This window comes from Bufo gargarizans, chromosome 6, assembly GCF_014858855.1.
Source record: "Bufo gargarizans isolate SCDJY-AF-19 chromosome 6, ASM1485885v1, whole genome shotgun sequence".
Taxonomy (NCBI): domain Eukaryota; kingdom Metazoa; phylum Chordata; class Amphibia; order Anura; family Bufonidae; genus Bufo; species Bufo gargarizans.
In genome coordinates, this window is record NC_058085.1 from 359,819,169 (window position 1) to 359,840,828 (window position 21,660).

Sequence of the window (21,660 nt, forward strand, 5' to 3'; positions counted from 1 at the left end):
AAAAACTTTGGCTCCACGGAGCCAATACATAGGGGTGCACCGAAATGAAAATTCTGGTCCGAAACCGAAAATTCAGGATGCCCTTGACCGAAACCGAAACCGCCTTTTTGCCCAAATACTTTTAAAATACTTTTTTTAAGTAAAAAAAAAAAGGAAAGTGAATTAAAATATAAAGTTAAACAGATACATAGATATTATACACACAATGCCACCCAAAGTGGTTATTTTTTTTTTAAAAAATCACTCACCCCCCCCTCCCTCCCTTGTCACTCTCTTCCCCCCCCCTCCCTTCCTTGTCACTCTTATTCTACCCCCCTCCCTTGTCACTCATTTTACACACACCCTTGTCACTCTCATTTTACACCCCCCCCTCCCTTGTCACCTCTAGTGTAGCCTGTGTAGCGTGGCCGAGCTCTGTTCGGTCCGCGGTACAGGAGCATTTGTTTCTTGTACCCGGCCGGACTGAAAGGAAGTGCACACTAAGGCTACTTTCACACTAGCGTTCGGCTGTCCGCTCGTGAGCTCCGTTTGAAGGGGCTCACGAGCGGACCTGAACGCTTCCGTCCAGCCCTGATGCAGTCTGAATGGATGCGGATCCGCTACACTAACAACAGCAGTAGCACAGAGCAGACACAGCAGGCTGCGCAGCACTGAGCCGGAGATTCTTTAGAGCGGCAAGCGTTTAGGAGGCACAGCATGAGGGGCGCCGCCGGCCGGCCGCCCGAACGTATATAACCAACCATATTTTCTGCCGATATGTACCAATATCGGCCGAAATGGATTAGGCCCATTTTCGGCCGATATTTTCGGCCGCCGGAATTTCGGTGCACCCCTAATTTTAATGCTAAATCGATGTCTATGATGCGAAGGTCAATTCACTTGAGCCTAGTTGGGACCCCACTGACCCATGGCCTACACTGCGGGTAGGCCATCGTAGTAAAAAAGTAGGCAGACTTGACACTAGAACATGGAGGACCTGACACCAGTCTTGACATATTTATTTTAGTGAATACTTGTATTCCTTAAATAACCTCACGCTCCATTTTCCTGCATTTACGATTGAAGTATTATTGTGCGCTGTAGCGGACAGCACTTGATTTGCAGATCCCTCACTGCAGCATTAGATACAACCTTACACAGTAGCGCCGCTGTATACACATAATACTTCTATTCCCTATGAAATAATCATTCTGGAGCATCTTCCCTTACCAGTTAGGGGTGTGCCCCTACATAATCTGACAATGTCCAACATTCAGAACGGCTGCTTATAGTTAAGGGTGCATTCACACGACCGGAAGTGTTTTGCGATCCGCAAAACACGGAAACCAGCCGTGTGTGTTCCGCATTTTGCGGACCGCACATGAATGGCTCTATATAGAGAAAGCCTATACTTGTCTACAACCCAGAATAGGAAATGCTCCATATTTTTTGTGGGGCCGGGGAATGGAACCACGGATGCGGACAGCACACGGTGTGCTGTCCGCATCTTTTGTGGCACCACTGAAATGAATGGGTCCGCACCAGTTCCGAGCAGATGTGGATTGGATTTTACGGTCGTGTGAATGCCCCCTGAAGCTGAATACAGTGGTACAGTGCACAGACTATAGAAATGACTGTAATAAAAATAAAATAATAACAGAAAGGAATAATAATGACGGAAAAGCAGGAACATCTGCTCTCCAAGATAAAGTGCCAGCAGGCTCCACCAAACTCCAAGTAGGAATGACACGCGTAAAAAAATAAACACCTAAAAAATACAGGGGGACACCTGTTGATTGTCTTTCCAAATACTATGTGGTCTAATCATGCCCGATATTCTCTTTGCCAATATTTGAACAAGGTTTGCCATACCTCAAAGAAATGCTGTCCCCTGCCTTCCCTGTATACATAGGATCCAGACAATCCACTTGGAAAAGGTGAGTTGTCCTGTCCAAGAGTAGCCACTTCTGTGGATAAGGCTAAAAACCCACCTCTTTTCCCGAGCCTTTGAGACTGCAGAATGCAGGGTCACAGCGCTCCGAGTCCCCAGGGAGAAAAGCGCTATAAAAATATCATTATTATTATTATTTATTATCATCCAGGGGATAAGTCATCAGTTAGAATGAGTCAGAAACCCCCTTTATCAATTTATAGTTTTGGTCCATAAGCACTTTCGGCCTATAAAACTGCGGAAGGGCGGGGTCCTTCTGTGACTTGGGAATTTAGATTGCGTGGGCTTCCGTAACACAATCCAGATGACACCATGTTTCTAGAGGTTATATAACCTATTAAGGAAATGATGCATTTTGCATATTAATATTGAGTAGTTTTATTGGAAAGACCATCAGGTTGTGACATTAGGTTTATGGCAGCTTGTATTCATGGGTCCTCTTTACGGGCACCACATTATAGGGACAGGTCCACCGCACTATTAGTACAAATGGCACAAAAATATTAATAGATTAATATTCAAAGGTTATTCCTTCAGTTATAGTCTAACAGACTACAGCAGACTCATACTTAGGGGTCTACCGCTATTGATTGGAGGAGGCTCCTGCTAAACTAACCCCGCGGCTCCTTCAATGTTTAATCCAGCGTAACATGCTCCAGCACAGCGGCTGAACAGGAGGACCAATGTGTAGGAAAAAAAGGTAAAGGGGCTCCCCATCAGTCTCATTTTATTTGCTAGTTTATTAGAGCTAGGCATGTATACTGGAGTTAGTCTGTCAATGATGGTCAAAAGATCTGTAATTACCTTATAATAACAGCTTTCATTAATGTTCTCTGTCCCTTTCCACTGCTCCCTTAAAAGACCGTTGCTAGGGCTTTTCTGTCTTCTCTTTAGTATAAACAGAAGACGGAGGGGCGGTCCTTCACACTGCATGCCTGCATTAGGCTTCAGAGTGAGGAGGCGTGTCTCAGTAACCCAATCTGATTGGCTGGCAGGAAGCTGCTTGCTACAGCAAGTGTGTATCCTGAGGGAATGCAGTTTTGGCCTCAGAGCACTGGCAGAAGAGCCATCTTAAAACGAGATCCTCATAATGTAGGATTCAAAACAGCCGTAACTAAGGGGAAAACTCAAGAACAACAGTGGTAAGTGAATAAACTAAAGATTGCTTTATGCATAATGCTGCTGCAGCAGTAACATATGCTAAAATTGATTTTTTGAAGAAAATATGACAGTTATCCTTTTAATGTTATAGCCGATTGTAACGATCGGTCCTAACATCAGGTCACGGAAATACTTCCTTAAAAGGTATCCAGTAGAAGTGTATTTGCATATGACCCGTTCCCATCGTGCTGCTGATCAGCACATAGTGAGCTCCACTGATCTCTGTGGGAAGAAGACCGCAGTCTTTATACAATGACATAAGAGAAATCACTAAGGCGATCTTAGAGTGCTGAGCTCTGGATCTCTGATCTAAGACAATCCCCCAGCAAACACATCGTCTCCTCTGACATAGAAGACTCCGTCAGGTCACTGATCTCATTAGGGTCAAGAAAACCGTGTGAGCGAGGGGGGGCCTGGTGCAGCGCCTGCTTCTACTGACTATTGGGCTGGATTCACACACAGCATTTTGCAGCGTTTTCTTTTGGAGGTTTTAATGTTGTTCTTGCCGCCATATGTTAAGTCTATAAGGAAATCTAAAGTGCGCTACATACAGAGAATTCTGGTTTCTCCTCAAGGCTCTGTGTATAGCGTTTTTTCTATAGGAATCTTTATAGGACTTGGAAATACCCAATGCCATGCATAGGGTTAAATCAGAAGCAAATCTACTGCATTTCCTTGCCTTGCTGAACTAGGGTATGTGAAGGCTTTATAATCTGCTTACAGAAGACAGACACTTATCTTGTTTAACATCTGACTTGTAACTACCTGATGATGTCAGGAGCAATTACAAGGGGTCATTATATATATAAAAAAAATAAAAAAAAAGGAAATGACTTGCCATTAGTGTTGGCGTTCCCCTTTAATTAGCGTAATGATGAGCTATTCCAGCAAGTCATGTGATCAAATGTTTCCAGAGTGGAGAATCATGATAAAGTACATTATAGTTTATTAAAGGGTTCTCTGAGGCCTGGATCCCAATTTTAGAAGAGAAAAAAAAAAAATGTCTCACCTGTTGCCGCATCCTGCCCTTGCACACGGCACCAGAGACCATTGATTGAACAGCAGCGGTGATGTCACACTTGCGGTCCACTTTTTTTGCATTGTGCCTGGCCATCTGAAAAGGGATTCCTGGTCTCAAAGAACTCCTTTAAATGTTTTTTTTAAAGCTTTGCGCACTTTTATGTTCCTCTATTGTGCAAGCACAACCACCACTGATGGATTGCAGGGTGGCATGTAACCATGGAAACAAGAAGTGTATAATATGATGGAAACATAATTCCAGCCAGCAAAGGAAGCAATATGGATAATAACAATACATTAGTAAGTGCCTTGTATTAACTTTATCTAGATTACAAATGCAGCTTACTTAAGTGAGACAACTCCTACAGAAAACAAAATCTCTGCAACTAACAGATACAGTTGAATGACAGTGGAGAACCACAGAGCTCCTTCTCCGCCACCCCTCCTGCTCCCATCTTATCATATTGAGCTGGCCATAACCAACCCATGTAGTAGCCCCAATAGTAGTCAATATCAATGTAACGTCTAAACTGATTCAGCTCAAATAAAATGGGCACCCTCGTGAAATGTTCTAACATTGCAAATACAGCTAAGCCATAGTGCCCTCTAGTGTTCATATATGGAAAGTGTATACTTTTGACTAATTTAAGTGCTATTCCCATCTTATAAATGAATGACACATGGCTAGGATGTGTCTTGATGATCACTTGATTATCTTGGGATTTTGACTGCTAGGACCTACCCCCATTTCCCAATTCTGAGAATAAGGAAGAATGCAGTGCTGCATATTCTTTTTCAGTGCAGTATATTCTTCAGCATTTTTCAAGCACAGCCCTGTATAAAAAAACACAATGCAGTATTCTGTTCATTCTCAGGATCGTTGGGTAGGTTGGATCCCCAAGGATCGCAATGTAATAGTATATCCTAGTGAAATGTCATCACTTTACAATTACTGTAAATCAGCAGCAGATATCTGAGGATTATCCGTGGATTTCTGCCACAGATTCTGCATGGGGTGAAATCGAAAATAAAACAAAAACATTATAAAACCAAATATAAAAACCCCATTTTTTTTTTTAAATATATAATTATAGTGTTCACTGTGCACAAAAAAAAAAAAGTCCTTATTCTGCAGGTCAATACGATTACGGTGATATCAAATTTGTTAAGTTTTTATTTTGGTTTACTGCTTAAAAAAAAAAAATAATAATTCTGACAGCCATAACTTTTTCACATTTCTGTCTAAAGAGCTTTATGGGGCAAACAAGTTTCTATTGGTAACATTTTTGGGGGACATATAGTTTTTTTTTAGCACTTTTGTTAAATTTTTTGTGGAGGGCAAGGAGAAAAAAAAAAAGTGTCAATTCATGGATTTTTTGTTTTAGTTACTGATTGCATGTCCCACAGACAGTAAAATACTATTGCGGCCCATGGGATTCGGAGACGCTGCCTGCTGAGCAGTGCCTCGCTCTTGACTTTTCAGGCAGTTAACTATGACAGGCCTGTGAACCTTCAGAAGGCCCCAGGGTGTCATGCTAACCAATCGAAGGCCCACAATTTGGCTGCAGGGAATCCAATTGGAAGGCAGAGGGAGCCCCATCTAACCCCACAGATGCCACAATCGCTACTGACCGCAGCATTTGAGGGGTTTAATGACTTGGTTGGGCGTCAACGCTGATCATGGTCATTGCAGCTGAGTGCCTACTGTATTTTACAGCTGGTACCAGTCACGTATGGAATAGACCTCAGCCGGCTTCATACAACCACTCAAGCATAATCATACTCCAACATGTACGTAATTAGACATTAAGGGGGTTAAAGATGATTTTCCTGTAGTAGCACAGCAACGACAGCTTCTAGATGAGAACTCGTCCATGGCTTACGGTGGAGCATAATGGGGTTTATTTTAAAGCTGAATCTGCATGTGTTACCGCCATATTTTAAAAAGCTGGTATACACAGTACCACTGAAATGTAGTAACAGGATATTCAGGATCCGTGCCATAGGCATCTCAGATATGCTTGTGTGCATGAGGCCGAACAATGACCTAAATTGCCAACATTAGTATTCACTTCAAAAAGTAGGATTCACTCTAAAATAGAAATCTGGTGAGAAAAGTGGGCGCGGTGAATAAAATGGCGCTAGGACCATCACACCTATGAATGCAGAATAAGCTGAGGAAGAACCAGGATATGAGCAGGGAGCTGATTTTCAGCTGATAAATAAGCAGCGATTTATTATAATAAAGCATTAAAACAAATGTTACACGTTTATTTTCTATGTTTTATTTTTTATTTTTAACTAAATCGCTGCTTATTTATCAACTATCTTCGGCTTATTCTACTATATCAGGGGGATCCTTGCTGGATCATTAACAGGAAGGCCCCTTTCACACGGGCGAGTATTCCACGCGGATGCGATGCGCGAGTTGAACGCATTACACCCGCACTGAATCCCGACCCATTCATTTCTATGGGGCTGTTCACATGAGCGGTGATTTTCAAGCATCACTTATGCGTTGCGTGAAAATCGCAGCATGCTCTATTTTGTGCGTTTTTCACGTAACGCAGGCCCCATAGAAATCAATGGGGTTGCGTGAAAATCGCAAGCAGATGCGGTGCGATTTTCACGCACGGTTGCTAGGAGACAATCGGGATGGAGACCCGATCATTATAATTTTCCCTTAAAACATGGTTATAAGGGAAAATAATAGCATTCTGAATACAGAATGCATAGTACAATAGCGCTGGAGGGGTTAAAAAAATAAAATAAAAAAAATTTAACTCACCTTAATCCACTTTATCACGCAGCCGGCATCTCTTGTCTGTCTTCTGTGCTGTGTGGAGGAACAGGACCTGTGGTGACGTCACTCCGGTCATCACATGATCCATCACCATGGTAAAAGATCATGTGATGGATCATGTGATGGATCATGTGATGGATCATGTGATGGATCATGTGATGACTGGAGTGACGTCACCACAGGTCCTGTTCCTGCACACAGCTAAGATGAAGACAGAAGGAGATGCCGGCTTCGCGATCAAGTGGATTAAGGTGAGTTAATATATTTATTTATTTTAACCAACCCCTCCAGCCCTATTGTACTATGCATTCTGTATTCAGAATGCTATTATTTTCCCTTATAACTATGTTATAAAGGGAAAATAATACAATCTACAGAACACCAATCCCAAGCCCGAACTTCTGTGAAGAAGTTCGGGTTTGGGTACCAAACATGCGCGATTTTTCTCACGCGAGTGCAAAACACATTACAATGTTTTGCAATCGCGCGTGTTCCCGCAACGCACCCGCAAATTTTCCCGCAACGCCCATGTGAAAGAGGCCGAAGGGTGCCGCAGTTCCACGTTATCCCCTTCGGCCATTTCCTGATGATCCCTTTTCCACCGGTGGGTGCATTCTGCTGTCATGTTCCAATACAGAAGCATACAGTAAAAGAAAAAAATACTCTTTTAAAAAGGGAAGCTATAGGGAATAATGCCACCATATGCCTGTCCACACTGAGTTTTTTTAGATGTGGATTTTGGTGTGAATTCCACACTCAAAAACTCCACTGAAAACACTTGCAAGTCATCTCCATTGATAACGGCATAGACAAGAGAAGTGACATGTTCATTCTTGGTGTGGATTCTGAAGGAAATCCACATTCAAACTTCCCATTGAAATGGGCAGAATCAAAAACGACATAAAAAGCCACGAGGAATACTGATGTGGATTCCGCATCCCTTTTTTATTCAGCCTACAAAATAATCAGCGTGAACATACTTTCAGACATTGGAGGATACTTCTGATGTAAAGGAAAAACACTGTGTGAACACGACCCAATCAGTTCAGCATGTGGAGCTGCACAAGACAGTTTGGGTATTAACCACATGGAAATAAAAAAAGACGCGGACTGTAAAATTGACCCGAAATGTTAAAAATATTCAGCTGATCTGCAGGAAAACATCTAGATGTTGGTTTCTCAACCTGTGATACGTGTATTTCAGGAGGAAATATCATCTCTCTAACCTGCACTGTCCATATGCTCAGCTTTTAATGTATAACATCATGGCTATGGGGGGGAGGCTATAAACCATCAAAAAATACTGATCTACAGTATATCATTCGCCATCTGGCTGGGAAAGAAGAGGAGTGCAGTCTGGTCTGTGAAACTCAGCACTCAGTAAAAAACAAAACCAAAAAAAAAAAAAAAAAGGATGCATAAAAGACAAAAAGGACAGTATGTCTTAAAAAGGGAGGGAAAATAGGCAGTGCGTCTTATAATCTGAATGCTAATGAGCGCCTCCATTATGACAGCGGTCATCAGCATGCAAGAGGTGTGTGGAGCAGGAAGCTCTCCGCTGGCTCCTCTCATCCTCCCTGGTCTTCCTTTACGTCGTGCACGTAGGTGCACACTATGCCCTGACGCTGTGAGACGTAGGACACCGTGCAGCGTGGGCTGGAAGAAAACCAGGGAGCGGCGAGTGAACACCAGCGCTGTCCGGAGAAAGCGAGGCCAGTTTATTTATTTTTTTAAGTCTGATCTGAGGTCTAAAGGGGGTCTGATGTGAGGCTGATGGGGGCTGAGGGTTTGGTCTAAGAATGATGGAGCTTGGGGGTCTGATTTTGGAGTCTGATCTGAGATCTGATGGAGAATGGGGGGTTTGCTCTGAGGTCTGATGAAAAATATACTTTTTTGTTATTTTCCTGCTCCAAATCCTAGATGTGTCTGATAGCCTGAAAAGTAATTGAAATATAGTAAAAAGATATACCTTTCCCAGAGACAACTTCTTTTTCCACTCTCCAGCGAAACCCAAACTGCAGCAAAAAAGAAGGACATGAGAGAAAACCACACACAATACGCTAGATTTCTTACCGGTATCTATGGACGGACAGTGTAGGGTACACCACAGTTCTTACCGGTATCTATGGACGGACAGTGTAGGGTACACCAGAGTTCTTACCGGTATCTATGGACGGACAGTGTAGGGTACACCACAGTTCTTACCGGTATCTATGGACGGACAGTGTAGGGTACACCACAGTTCTTACCGGTATCTATGGACGGACAGTGTAGGGTACACCACAGTTCTTACCGGTATCTATGGACGGACAGTGTAGGGTACACCACAGTTCTTACCGGTATCTATGGACGGACAGTGTAGGGTACACCACAGTTCTTACCGGTATCTATGGACGGACAGTGTAGGGTACACCACAGTTCTTACCGGTATCTATGGACGGACAGTGTAGGGTACACCACAGTTCTTACCGGTATCTATGGACGGACAGTGTAGGGTACACCACAGTTCTTACCGGTATCTATGGACGGACAGTGTAGGGTACACCACAGTTATTACCGGTATCTATGGACGGACAGTGTAGGGTACACCACAGTTATTACCGGTATCTATGGACGGACAGTGTAGGGTACACCACAGTTATTACCGGTATCTATGGACGGACAGTGTAGGGTACATCACAGTTATTACCGGTATCTATGGACGGACAGTGTAGGGTACGCCACAGTTATTACCGGTATCTATGGACGGACAGTGTAGGGTACGCCACAGTTATTACCGGTATCTATGGACGGACAGTGTAGGGTACACCACAGTTATTACCGGTATCTATGGACGGACAGTGTAGGGTACACCACAGTTATTACTGGTATCTATGGATGGACAGCGTAGGATACACTAGATTTTTTATATTTTCTTTTCTTTTTTGTCTCCCTTTGGGACTTGAACACTAGGCAGCTGGTTCACTACAATATTTGCCTTTGTGACTGGGTGTCATCTGTAATAGGACAGCATTACATGTTTAAGCCCTCCCACCCATGTCACAATGGTACAACATGGGGCAGGAAGGTGTTAAAACCCTACTACTAAGGGGCCAGGAGGCACATTCCTTTAAGAAGAAAAAAAGGGGAAAAAAAGAAGAAGAAAACGGTTGTTTGGATAACATGTAAAATATTTTTGCTAAAAAAAAAAAACAAAACAAAAAAAAAAAAAAACATTTCCACATGTTCATGAAAGAGATCCTGCATAATGTATGAAACAATGCTAACGTTTTGTTTTGACGCCACACACCTTGTTTTCCTTGTATCTGCTGAGATCCGCTATACAATATTCTTTAAATAATTTATCATGGTACTTCTTTGCAATTCTCTTCTCCCTACGAGTATAACAAAACATTGATTTGGCTGAGAAAAGAAAATTTCCACACACGCTGATATAAAGGGTTCATTTAGCATTAAAGAAGACTTTTCACCGCTCCTGACCTGCCTGTTTTAATAGCTTCATGCATTCCCCATGTAATAACAGTTCTGGAGCATCTGTTCTTATGTCTCTATGTTGTACCATTCCTTTATTATTTCTACTAGAAGTTATGAATTAATTACTAGCAGTCTGCAGTAAGGGTACAGAGGGCGGTAACCAGTTGGGGGTGTGTACCTGCACAGTCTGACTCTATCCAATCAGTGTTGCCATTTTCAGACTGTGCAGGGACACACCCCCAACTGGTTACCGCCCCTCTGTACCCTTACTGCAGACTGCTAGCAATTCATTCATGACTTCTAGTAGAAATAATACAGGAATGGCACAACATAGAGACATAAGAATAGATGCTCCAGAACTGTTATTAAAAACAGGCAGGTCAGGAGTGGTGAAAAGTCTTCTTTAAAGGGGTTTTCTGCTTTCCCCATAATGATGACCTAGGATGTGGTCCGACTCCCCATGCCCCGTCAATCAGCTGTTTGAAGACACCACGGCACTTCTGTGAGCACTGTGTTCTCTCGTTTACCTGCTCTTCATCGACATTACAGTTGCGAGCAGTGTAATTACAGGGGATCCATCCCATTCACTTGAATGGGACAGAGCATTTGTAGTTACACTTGAAGTGAATGGGATGGAGGAGCTGCAATTACACCTGCTTGCTGCTGCAATGTCGACAGCGAGCAGGTAAACAGGGAAGAGAATTCAGCGCACGCAGGAGCGCTGCATCCTCTTCATACAGCTGATTGGTGGGGGCGCAGGTGGTCAGATCTGTGCTGATCTGATATTGATGACCTATAGAAAGGTGTGTAAAAAGGTGTGTAAAAAAAAGTTCAGTCTTGGATAACGAGATTTTTGTATTACTTACCAGTAAAATCTCTTTCTCGCTCTTTCCTTGGGGGACACAGAAGACCTTGGTATAGCTCATCTCCATAGGAGGCGTGACACTAAGTGAAAACTGTTAAGCCCCTCCTCCACAGCTATACCCTCAGCCTGGAGAGAGAGACTGCCAGTTGCGTGTCCAAGCAGTGAGAAAAGGCAAAGTCCAAAAGCGGAACCAACAAGCCAACTACCCAACGGGTAAAACAAACTCGGAAACCGTGCAAAGAAAAAACAAGAATGGGTGGGTGCTGTGTCCCCCAAGGAAAGAGCGAGAAAGAGATTTTACTGGTAAGTAATACAAAAATCTCGTTTTCTCGCCCAGTTTCCTTGGGGGACACAGAAGACCTTGGGACGTTCAATAGCAGTCCAAGTGGGGAGGGACCACAGCACCAAGGCGAAGCACCCGAAGGCATCAAGAAAACACTGCCTGCAGACCAGGCGGCCCAAGGCAGCAGACGCCGAAGCCCGAGTATGCCCCCAGTAGAACTCGGTAAGGTGTGCAAGGAAGAAGTGACCGCCCTGCACAAATGAATGGCCGAAACCTAACACCCCCGCCCCAGGAGGCACCGACTGCTCTGATGAAATGAACGGTGACACCGAAAGCAGAACCCTGCCATTGGTGCGATAACCACAGCAAAAGCCACTCTGAGAAAGCGGAGGAGGCCACCCCGGAGGCCATCAACCTTTGCACTGACCTCCTGGAAACACAAGAGACCGAACGCCGACCGGAGTCGGAGATCTCCAAGTAAACAACTGCAAGGCCCAACAACCTCCCAACGGTAAGCGTCCGTACCCGGGGATGGGTGGAAAAGGACGAAAGCCTCGTTGACAAGAAGGCAGATACCACCTTCAGAAGGAAGGAAGGGACAGGACGGAGAACAGCCCTGTCCTGGAAAAGGACAGAAGGCACAGAACACGAAGGGCCGCCAATCAGGCACCCGTCAGACATGATGGCAACAGAAACACAACCGTACAAGACAGAAGGAGCAGGAAGAACTCCTGCAACGGCTCCAAGGGAAAGACTGGAGCGCAGAGAGCTCAGTATGTAGTTCCCAGGGCGGAACCAGGAAACGATAGAGGAACCACAGAGCCACTCTGTGGAAGAAGGGCATGACAAGGCCCAGGAGGGCCAGGAAACGCTGGAAGGGGAAGGACAGCGCAGACACTTGACACTTCAAGTAACAGAAGTCCCAGTCCCAGGGTCAGGCCGGACTAGAGAAAGACAGAACCAAGGGCGAGAAGGCAGAGTGGGGGAATGCCCCGCTTCCCACAAAACCCCAGGTAAGAACCCTAAGCCCGACAACCAAACCTGGACTAAACAGTCGGGAGCGAACACTAGCGAGCTCGCAGGAATCACCCAGCAAGCGGGAAAAAAACCCAATGGGATCAGGCGCAGACCAGTAACACGGCCGAAGGATCGGAAACCACGGTCCTGTCGGCCCCCGAACAACATAGCCCCGTATCCGACCGGAGTGGGGGAGCAGAAGGACAGACGGAAGAAACCAGAAGGGCCTGCCCAGCATCCGACAGATGCCCAGACCAGACAGGCCAAGTCCAAGTCCATGTAGCCACCAAAGAAAGGAGTTCTACAGCCCCGTGTGGGAGATCCAAGGACAATCCTGACCGAAGGGCAGTCCTCCCAAGTCACTGAGAAAGTAAGTCCCACAGGACCATACACCTAGAACGGAAAGGCAATCTGCACCCAGTGGCAGGACAAAACGCGGTAGGCCCGGCAAACAGCTAGCACCGCCAGCGAGAACGAGGGAGATGGTACGAGACCGCAAGTAACACCGGAACCATCCAAGCGAACAACCATGCTCACCCCAAAGGAGGGGGGGGGGGAACGACGGAACAGCCACTGAAGCCTGGCCGGGGCAGCAGCCACATTGGAGCGACAAACGCAGAGCAGAAGCCAAAAAACCGAGCCGGCGAGGAAAGGCAGAGCCGAATCCCCTCTACTCTGTGAGACCACCTGCACACCGTCGCAGCAGGCGAATACCCTGAAGAAACCAAGGTGGAGGTCCCCAGGACCTGGACAATCAAGCACCCAAGAGAGTTGGGCGACCTACCCGAGAGGAGCAGTCTGAACCTGGTAGCAACAGACTGGAGCGCAAAGGGCGCCAATAGGAAGGACCCACACCACACTGCATCCGAGAAGAGGAAATGGTAGTAGGCGAGGGAACCGTAGTCCCGCCAGAGCCAACGTAGAGGTCGAGCGGCACTGCAGACAACACTCTCGACCCCGACCGGTTGCGTAGGGAAACAATGTCACGAAATGACGAATGGGTACGCATCAAGGAACCCCGAACACTCCCCAGGTGGAAAGGCCAACGAACATGGTGGGTGCCGACAACAACGGGACCCCACCGGAGAAAGGGTACCACTCAGCTCAGTGCAGTAGCGAGCCAGCAGAGCCCGTCTACGTACATACAAGATATACAGCTGTGAATACATTGAGCATCCATTGTTGCGTGTCGGACAACAACACCTTAGGCTCACAAGTGGACAGAACGATCTCCTCAGAGAAGAGTGCAAGCTTGCGACAAGCAAACACACCCCAGAGAGAAAAAAGTATATGTCGCAGGAAGAAGGGAGGCATACGTACTAGCAACCCAGCAGGCAGCGAGAAGGCCAACCCACCCAAGGGAGGAGAAGGCATACACAGCCCAAAACAACGCACAGAGCGCCCAGCCACAGCGTCCCACAGTATCCACGGAAGTGTAAAGTGCAACCTGAAAAGGAGTTATGCACAAGACCAGTACCGGCATGCGAAGGAACGCAAGTAGTCCGCCCGGAAAAAAAGGGGGGGGGAAGGTACCTGGCAACTCTGCCGATGGCAAGAGTGCAAAGGCCCTGAAAAGGGGGGGCATGCACCGGATATCCTAGCAATAAAAGATTGTGCAATAATCTACCCAACACCGAATTTCGTGAGAGTGCAACTACTCCGCCCATGAAAGGGGACGTCCAGTACAGCATACACACGGACAGCCGTGAATCTCGTGAGCGTACAAATTTCCGCCCATGGAATGAGAAGTTGTTATGCACAAGGCCAGCACCATTCCCAAAGGGAGTGCAAGCAGCGCACCCCTGTTAGAGCCATGCTCACGGCCCGCAACGCATTTGGTGAAAGTGCAGTGACCCAACCAAAAAAGGGGGAGGGGGTGCACATGGCCACCATCGCATCCCAGGAGAGCGCGAGCATCCGCCATGGATGGGGGTCATGCACCTGGCCGGCAACGTGCTGGCACAATGACACCCAGTCAGTAAAAAAGTGCACGAACGTCGCCTGAAGAGAAGAGGCATGGCCATGCCGGCAGCAATCCAGCGAGAGTGCGGAACACCGCCCACGGAAGGGGGCCATGCATATAGCCGGCAGCGGATCTGGTGAGAGTGCAAGCACTCAGGCACGTGGCCAGCAACCTGCCGCGAGAAATGCAAACCAATAAGAGAGCAGCCTTCCGCTTATGAAAGGGAGTCATGCACATGGCCGGCAGTAAATCCAGTAAGAGTGCAGTGCTCCGCTTATGGAAGGGGGACGTGCACATGGCCAGCACCGCATCTGGCAAGAATTCGGAATTCCTCCAATAGAAGGGTTTCATACACATGGCCGACAGCGAACCTAGCGGGAGTGCAGCGTTCCACCTAAGGGGGTTACACACATGGCCGGCAGGGAATCCAGTGAGAGTGCCGCGTTCCCCTAAGGAGGGGGGGGGGGGGGGTCGTGCCCATGGCCAACACTGAATCCGGTGAGAGTGCAATTATTTCGCCCCAGAAGGGGGACATGCACCTGTCCAGCATTAAAACCAGTGAGTGCAGCGTTCCCCTAAGGAAGGGGGGTGTCGTGCCATGGTCAGCACCGATCCGGTGAATGTAGTATTCCACCTATAGAAGGGGGTTATGCACATGGCTAGCCTGCGGCCAGAGCGCAGAATTCCACTCAGGAAGGGGTTCATGCCCCTGGCCAGCACCATAACTGGAAAGGTGATGTCCTGCCATAGAACGGGCGCGTTCCGCCTAAGGAAGAGGGGCGCCTACACTTGGCTAGCGCCGTATCCCGGTAGATGGCAAGGGTCCGCCTAAAGAGGAGACTTGCAGCCGGTCAGCACCGCAGCCGGGGAGCGCGACATGCCGCCTACGGAAGGGGGGCATAGCATGCAGCCAGCACCACTGTATCATGCTGCAGCGTCCTGCGCAGCCATTCCGTTATTTGATAACTCTGCCATGGAAGCCCTTTCTCTCTTTTTTTTTTTAAAACACAGCCACTCTGAGGCAAGAAAGGGCCACCATACAGGGACATGGCCTCGTATAGGCTTATTAGGCAGCCCACCAGAACATAGAGGGGGTCCTCCAGAAGGGAGCCGGCCCTTGGAGATGGCCGGCACCCAACAGGTTAACAAAGATCCGGCCTGGGGGGCGGCGCTGCGATCCCCTGGGGGGCGGAGCACGTGCGGGCGGGAAGAATTCGCGCCGAGAGACGTTCCCGTCCCCTCCAACAGAGGCCGGGATGTTGCGGCCTAGTAGGACCCGAAGCCGGGGCCTAGATTTTTGCGGCGCCCGGCCGGCCAAGAGGCAACGACGGCGAGCCGGGACCAGGAGGGAGCCGGCTGACGCAGGTACCAAACGGCCGCGGGTGCCCACCCCGCGGGCTGGCAGAGACAGAAGACCGGAGTAGCAGGCCAAAGCCTGGGTCAAAGTCTGCGGCACCCGGCCGACCGGAAGCATCAGCAGACGGCCGAGGCCTGTTGGAGCATCGCGTCCACATGCAGGCCGCGAGGTCCTGCGTCCGGCAGCGTCTGGAGCGGCCCTGCGGCTCTAGCACACCGGTAAGGAGGGAGACCCCGAAGTCCAGCACTGCACCCCCTGCCCTAATTCTGTAGGGAGAGACAGGGGCAGCTAGCGCGGGCCCCCTACTGAACTGCGACCGGCAAGGGGGAGGGTCGGCATAACCCCTGTGGTAGGGGCAGCTAGGAGCAGGTCTCTGGCCCTATATTCCTCCACAGCAATGCCATGCTCACCCCTGAGCAATCCCCTATGGAGGGGCATTGTATTGTCGCCCTGCGGCCACCAGTATGGTGGTGGTGTGGGGCTATATAATTATTGACAGCTAGCCCAGGAGCCAGCGTAGGTCCGCCGGGACCAGCAATGGGAGTCCAGCACGCAGGAGGCCAGGGAGGGGGACGTAGGGCTGGAGAAGCCTCTCTCTTACCACAGCCGTCTTCACCCTCGGTCCATTCCAGCAGGGTCGCCCCTTCAGCTACTGGCACCGTAGTGGCAGGACGCTGGAAGAGGGACTTGGCGTGCGGGCGACCCTTGCGCTGGCGGGATACAGGGGAGCTGGGCTGCCCTGGTCCTCCTTGCCTTCTGTGGGGGAGGCAGCAGTGCGGGTGACCGGCACTGGCGCAGCTCAACCCCGGGAGAACAGAGAGGTCTAGTGCGTCTCTGTTGTCCCTGATGATCTGGAACAAAAAGAAATAAAAAAGTAAAAATCTAAAAATTAAACAAAGGAGAAAACAGCCCTGCAGAGCAGGGAGTGTCTTGCCTCCTTGGACACTAAGCAAAAACTGGCAGTCTCTCTCTCCAGGCTGAGGGTATAGCTGTGGAGGAGGGGCTTAACAGTCTTCACTTAGTGTCACGCCTCCTATGGAGATGAGCTATACCCAAGGTCTTCTGTGTCCCCCAAGGAAACTGGGCGAGAAAACCCCTTTAAGGGTGGTCACATCTGTACCTCATGTTTGCATGCATACAAGCATACATGAGGGTATACTTGCACACATGAGAAAAGGGTATAAGTGCACACATGAGACGTACAGATGTGTCCATCCTTAAAGGGATTATCCAAGACTAAACTTTTTTAAACAGACCTATTCAGAGTGGTTGGACCAGCAGTAGGGTCCATATTTACTGGGCCCCTGCCACTGGATCCCAGCTGCATCGCTCTTCATCTGCAGGTCTCTGGAAATCAACATCCTGTTGAATGGCATCACATGACTGCAAATCACTGGTTGAAGCGGTGACCTGTCATCCATGCGGTATGTCACAAGTTCACTGCCAGGTCACTAATGCAGCCAGTCATTGTCTGCAACGGTCACATGATGTCCGTCAACAGGATGTTAATTTCCCAGAGACCCAGGGTCCGCCAAGGCACACGTGGAGTGATGCTGACGGAATCTACTAGAAGTTATGAATGAATTGCTAGCAGTCTGCAGTAAGGGTACAGAGGGGCGGTAACAAGTTGGGGGTGTGTCCCTGCACAGTCTGAAAATGGCAGCACTGATTGGATCGAGTGAGTCTGTGCATGTACACGCCCCCAACTTGTTACCGCCCCTTTGTACCCTTACTGCAGACTGCTAGCAATTCATTCTTCACGTCTAGTAGAAATAATAAAGGAATGGCACAACATAGAGACATAAGAATAGATGCTCCAGAATGGTTATTACATGGGGAATGCATGGATCTATTACAACTAGCATGTTAGTAGAGCTTTTGCGGCCCTATTAAAGTGAATGGGTTCTGCATTCGACCAGCAAAAAAAAAAAAAAAGGTGGATTGGATGTAGACAAAAAAACACGGTTATGTGCATGAGTACTTAGAATAGAGTCTGTAATTGTGACAGGAAGAACAGTCATTAGCATGTGAACGTGAGCAGAATATTCCACGACTCACCAACTCATGTCTTCTTCATCTTCCTCTTGCCAAAGAAACCTATGATTTTCTCGTATAACGTCCAAGTCTGTCTTACGATTCCCCCTGCCATGGAAAGAGAACAAAGCAAATACAGTAAAGTACAGCAGACTGGTTCATAATGAAAACAACAGGTTCTGTGCTCGTTAACCCGTAGGATACCAGCGCCGTACAGGTATGGCGCTGGAAATTGGGTCAGAAATCCCAGCGCCGTAGCTGTATGGCGCTGTGTACACCCAGTCCCTGAGTGAAATCGTTTGGTGACCGGGGTACTATGGCTGCACTGCACGGCAGGCAGCCATCTTTCCTACGGTCACAGGAGGGTTTTTCCACCCCCTTGCAGCCCTGATCACTGCCATTGGCCGGTTTCTGCAGACTGGCCAATCGCAGCTCCGGATGTTTTTTTTTAACCATTCATGGAGCTGCAAAGGGGTTGTACATGGGTGACTGGTGCTGAACTAGTCAGTACCAGTCTCCCCCCGAGGTCAAGCAGGGGACACCAGTGTCTGGTGTCCCCTCGCTGCGATTGGCTGGAACAACGCTCCAGCCAATGGCAGCACTATAGCAGCACTGGAAAGGGCTGAACCTGCATGCAGGCAGCCATTCTAGCTGGTGACTGCGTGCAGTGAGGTTCTGTCCTTCTCTGTGCGGCTTGTTGGCTTGCTGGGACTTGTGGGGCACCAGCACTGCGATTTGACCTTTGGCTGCTGAAAGCAGAAAAGATGAAGAACATCTGGAATTGCTGCTCTGATATTTTTTTTTCATTTGCAGCAGTTCCAGATCCCTAAACCCCCCTCCATCCCTGATTGGAAACCGGAAGTAATCTTCTCGTGGAAAACACTGAAGTAAAATATACTAGTGCTGTATCCGCACCATGTTCAGGAGTGGCTCAGAAAATAAAAGTATTAAGAACAAACACTACATCACGTCTTTTTGAATCCACTTCTGGTGTTGGCTTCAAAAACCAAATCTAAAAACCTGAACGTGGCTGTACCCCTAGTTTTTTTAAGGCCAGTTTCACACAACCATAATCAGGAAGTGTGGGGGCAATATTTCCTGGACAGAACGCTGCTCCTCTGAGGGAACGCCCAGCCTAATAGTGATTTATGATGCTGTGAATTCCCGTCTTCCCACAGGTCTATTGAACTGTAGTTAGCGCATTACGGGACTACAGTACAGTAGACCCGCGGACAGATGGGAATTCACAGCATCATAAATCACTATGAGGCTGTGAGTTCCCTTCAGAGGAGCAGCGTTCTGTCCAGGAAATATTGCCCCCACACGGAACGTGTTTTCTGGACTGAATACAGTGTAAGACTAGACTAAAAGGTGTCAAAAGCATGTAGGTCCAGAGTGAACACCCGTGGTAGGCAACTTCCAAGCTTATCTGTGGCACTGACTATCCACCAGGGGGTCTGAATGACTCCTTAATTAAGGAAGACTCCAGTCCTCACCAGAATATCAAGCTATTCCCTAAATACCAACATTTAAAATCGCAAATCATTCATCGGATGATTGACTGCACCTTTAGACGGACAAACTGTCGGGAACGAGTGTTCGCAGAAACATTCGTCCCCGATAATCTGCCCGACTACCAGCACGTGTAAATCCACCATTAGGCTCCAATCAGACGTCCGCACTTTGGGTCCGGATCCGTTCCGCAATTATGCGGAATGGGTGCGGACCCATTAATTTTCAATGGGGACGGAAAAGATGCGGTCAGCACATAGTGTGCTGTCCGCCTCCGCATTTCCGGTCCGCGGCTCCGCAAAAAAATAGAACATGTCCTATTCTTGTCCGCAGCTGCGGACAAGAATAGGCATTTCTATTGGGGTGCGGGCCCGGTGTTTTGCGGATCCACAAAACACTGCGGATGTGTGAATGGACCCTTATTGTCAACCTACAGACAGTAGAGGCCGCAGCAGATAACGGCGGTAAAACATAACTGCAGGATCACAATGCGCAGGGATAGTTTGTCGTCTATAACTGTAACACACTGTGCTGTATTTTTTTATTTTATTTTTTAAATCAAGACCGTTAGCAAACACGTACATCTTCAAATCTGGATGGAGATCTATTGCATGAAGATGAAAAAGAAAATATATAAATGAATGGCCATCACTGAAGATCCCCAAAGCAAGGATGTACAGGTATGTACCATTCTAGGACCAATGCCATGCACTTACTTGGGCAGCTGGAAGTCTTGTAGTTTTCCTCCATAATACAGAATGTAGTCATTCACAAATTTCTGATGTCTGGCAAACTTAAAGGCTTGAGGTTAAGAAATCTACTAAACTGCTGGGGGTTAATCCTGAATACAAGACGCTCATAGGCATCAGAGGAGAGTCAGAAACGCATGAGAAGGATGGAGCATTACGGTAGGAGTGTTCTTTATGTTTCCGTTTTAGAATCCAGCTTATGATCACTAAAAACATCAATCATGTTAAAAAAACAATAAAAAAATTCTTGTTGCTTCCTAAGGCACAATTCACACCACACTTATTTTACGTTTAATGCGTATGTCCAAAAGCTCTCCCAACCTACATACTAACAGGGGTCCGATGGGGGACATCTGGTCAGCATACTGCCATACTGCCTGTGGCATCTTTACCCACAGGTTACAACAACATAAATTTGATACGTCATTAGCTTTTCGTAACATATACATTAAACGGATGCTATTACAGCCTAAGGGTACTTTCACACTTGCGTTGCTGGATTGCGGCAGGCAATCTGTATGCAAACGGAAACCATTTGCGGATCCGTCTCACAAATGCATTGCAATACCGGATCCGTCTCTCCGGTGTCATGCGCAGGCCGGATCAGTCAATGCGGCAATTTTAATGCCGGATCTACTAATACATTCCAATGAAAAAAACTGCCGGCATTCCAGCAAGTGTTCAGGATTTTGGGCTGGAGAGAAAAATGCAGCATGCTGCGGTATTTTCTCTGTCCAAATACCGTAAAAGGACTGAACGGAAGACATCCTGATGCATCCTGAACAGATTGCTCTCCATTCAGAATGCATGGGGATATAACTGATCAGTTTTTTTCCGATATTGAGCACCTAGGACAGAACTCTATGCCAGAAAACTTTGACGCAAGTGTGAACGTACCCTAATGCCTCATGCACGCGACCATGCACCGTTTACGTTCCGAAAACCGTGGAAACACGTAAGATGATTACTGTCCTTTCTTTTCCCCTTCTATAGAAATATTCTACCTTTGTCCACAAAATACACAAGTATAAGACATGTTCTACTATATATATACAGGTCCTTCTAAAAAAAAATTAGCATATTGTGATAAAGTTCATTATTTTCTGTAATGTACTGATAAACATTAGACTTTCATATATTTTAGATTCATTACACACCAACTGAAGTAGTTCAAGCCTTTTATTGTTTTAATATTGATGATTTTGGCATACAGCTCATGAAAACCCAAATTTTCTATCTCAAAAAATTAGCATATCATGAAAAGGTTCTCTAAACGAGCTATTAACCTAATCATCTGAATCAACTAATTAACTCTAAACACCTGCAAAAGATTCCTGAGGCTTTTAAAAACTCCCAGCCTGGTTCATTACTCAAGACCGCAATCATGGGTAAGACTGCCGACCTGACTGCTGTCCAGAAGGCCATCATTGACACCCTCAAGCAAGAGGGTAAGACACAGAAAGAAATTTCTGAACGAATAGGCTGTTCCCAG

The 21,660-nt window shown here is 47.2% G+C and overlaps 1 protein-coding gene across 1 annotated transcript in view; it reads right to left on the minus strand.

Moving 5' to 3' along the window:
• LOC122941098 (protein FRA10AC1) overlaps positions 1 to 21,660 on the minus strand; it is a 63,267-nt gene that overhangs the window by 25,113 nt on the left and 16,494 nt on the right. Inside the window, exons 5-8 of the mRNA XM_044298099.1 lie at positions 20,136 to 20,212; positions 17,932 to 18,015; positions 10,204 to 10,288; positions 8,884 to 8,929 (exon numbers count right to left, since the gene is read on the minus strand). Coding sequence (XP_044154034.1) covers positions 8,884 to 8,929; positions 10,204 to 10,288; positions 17,932 to 18,015; positions 20,136 to 20,212 — 292 coding nt within the window. The remainder of the gene's footprint in view (positions 1 to 8,883; positions 8,930 to 10,203; positions 10,289 to 17,931; positions 18,016 to 20,135; positions 20,213 to 21,660) is intronic.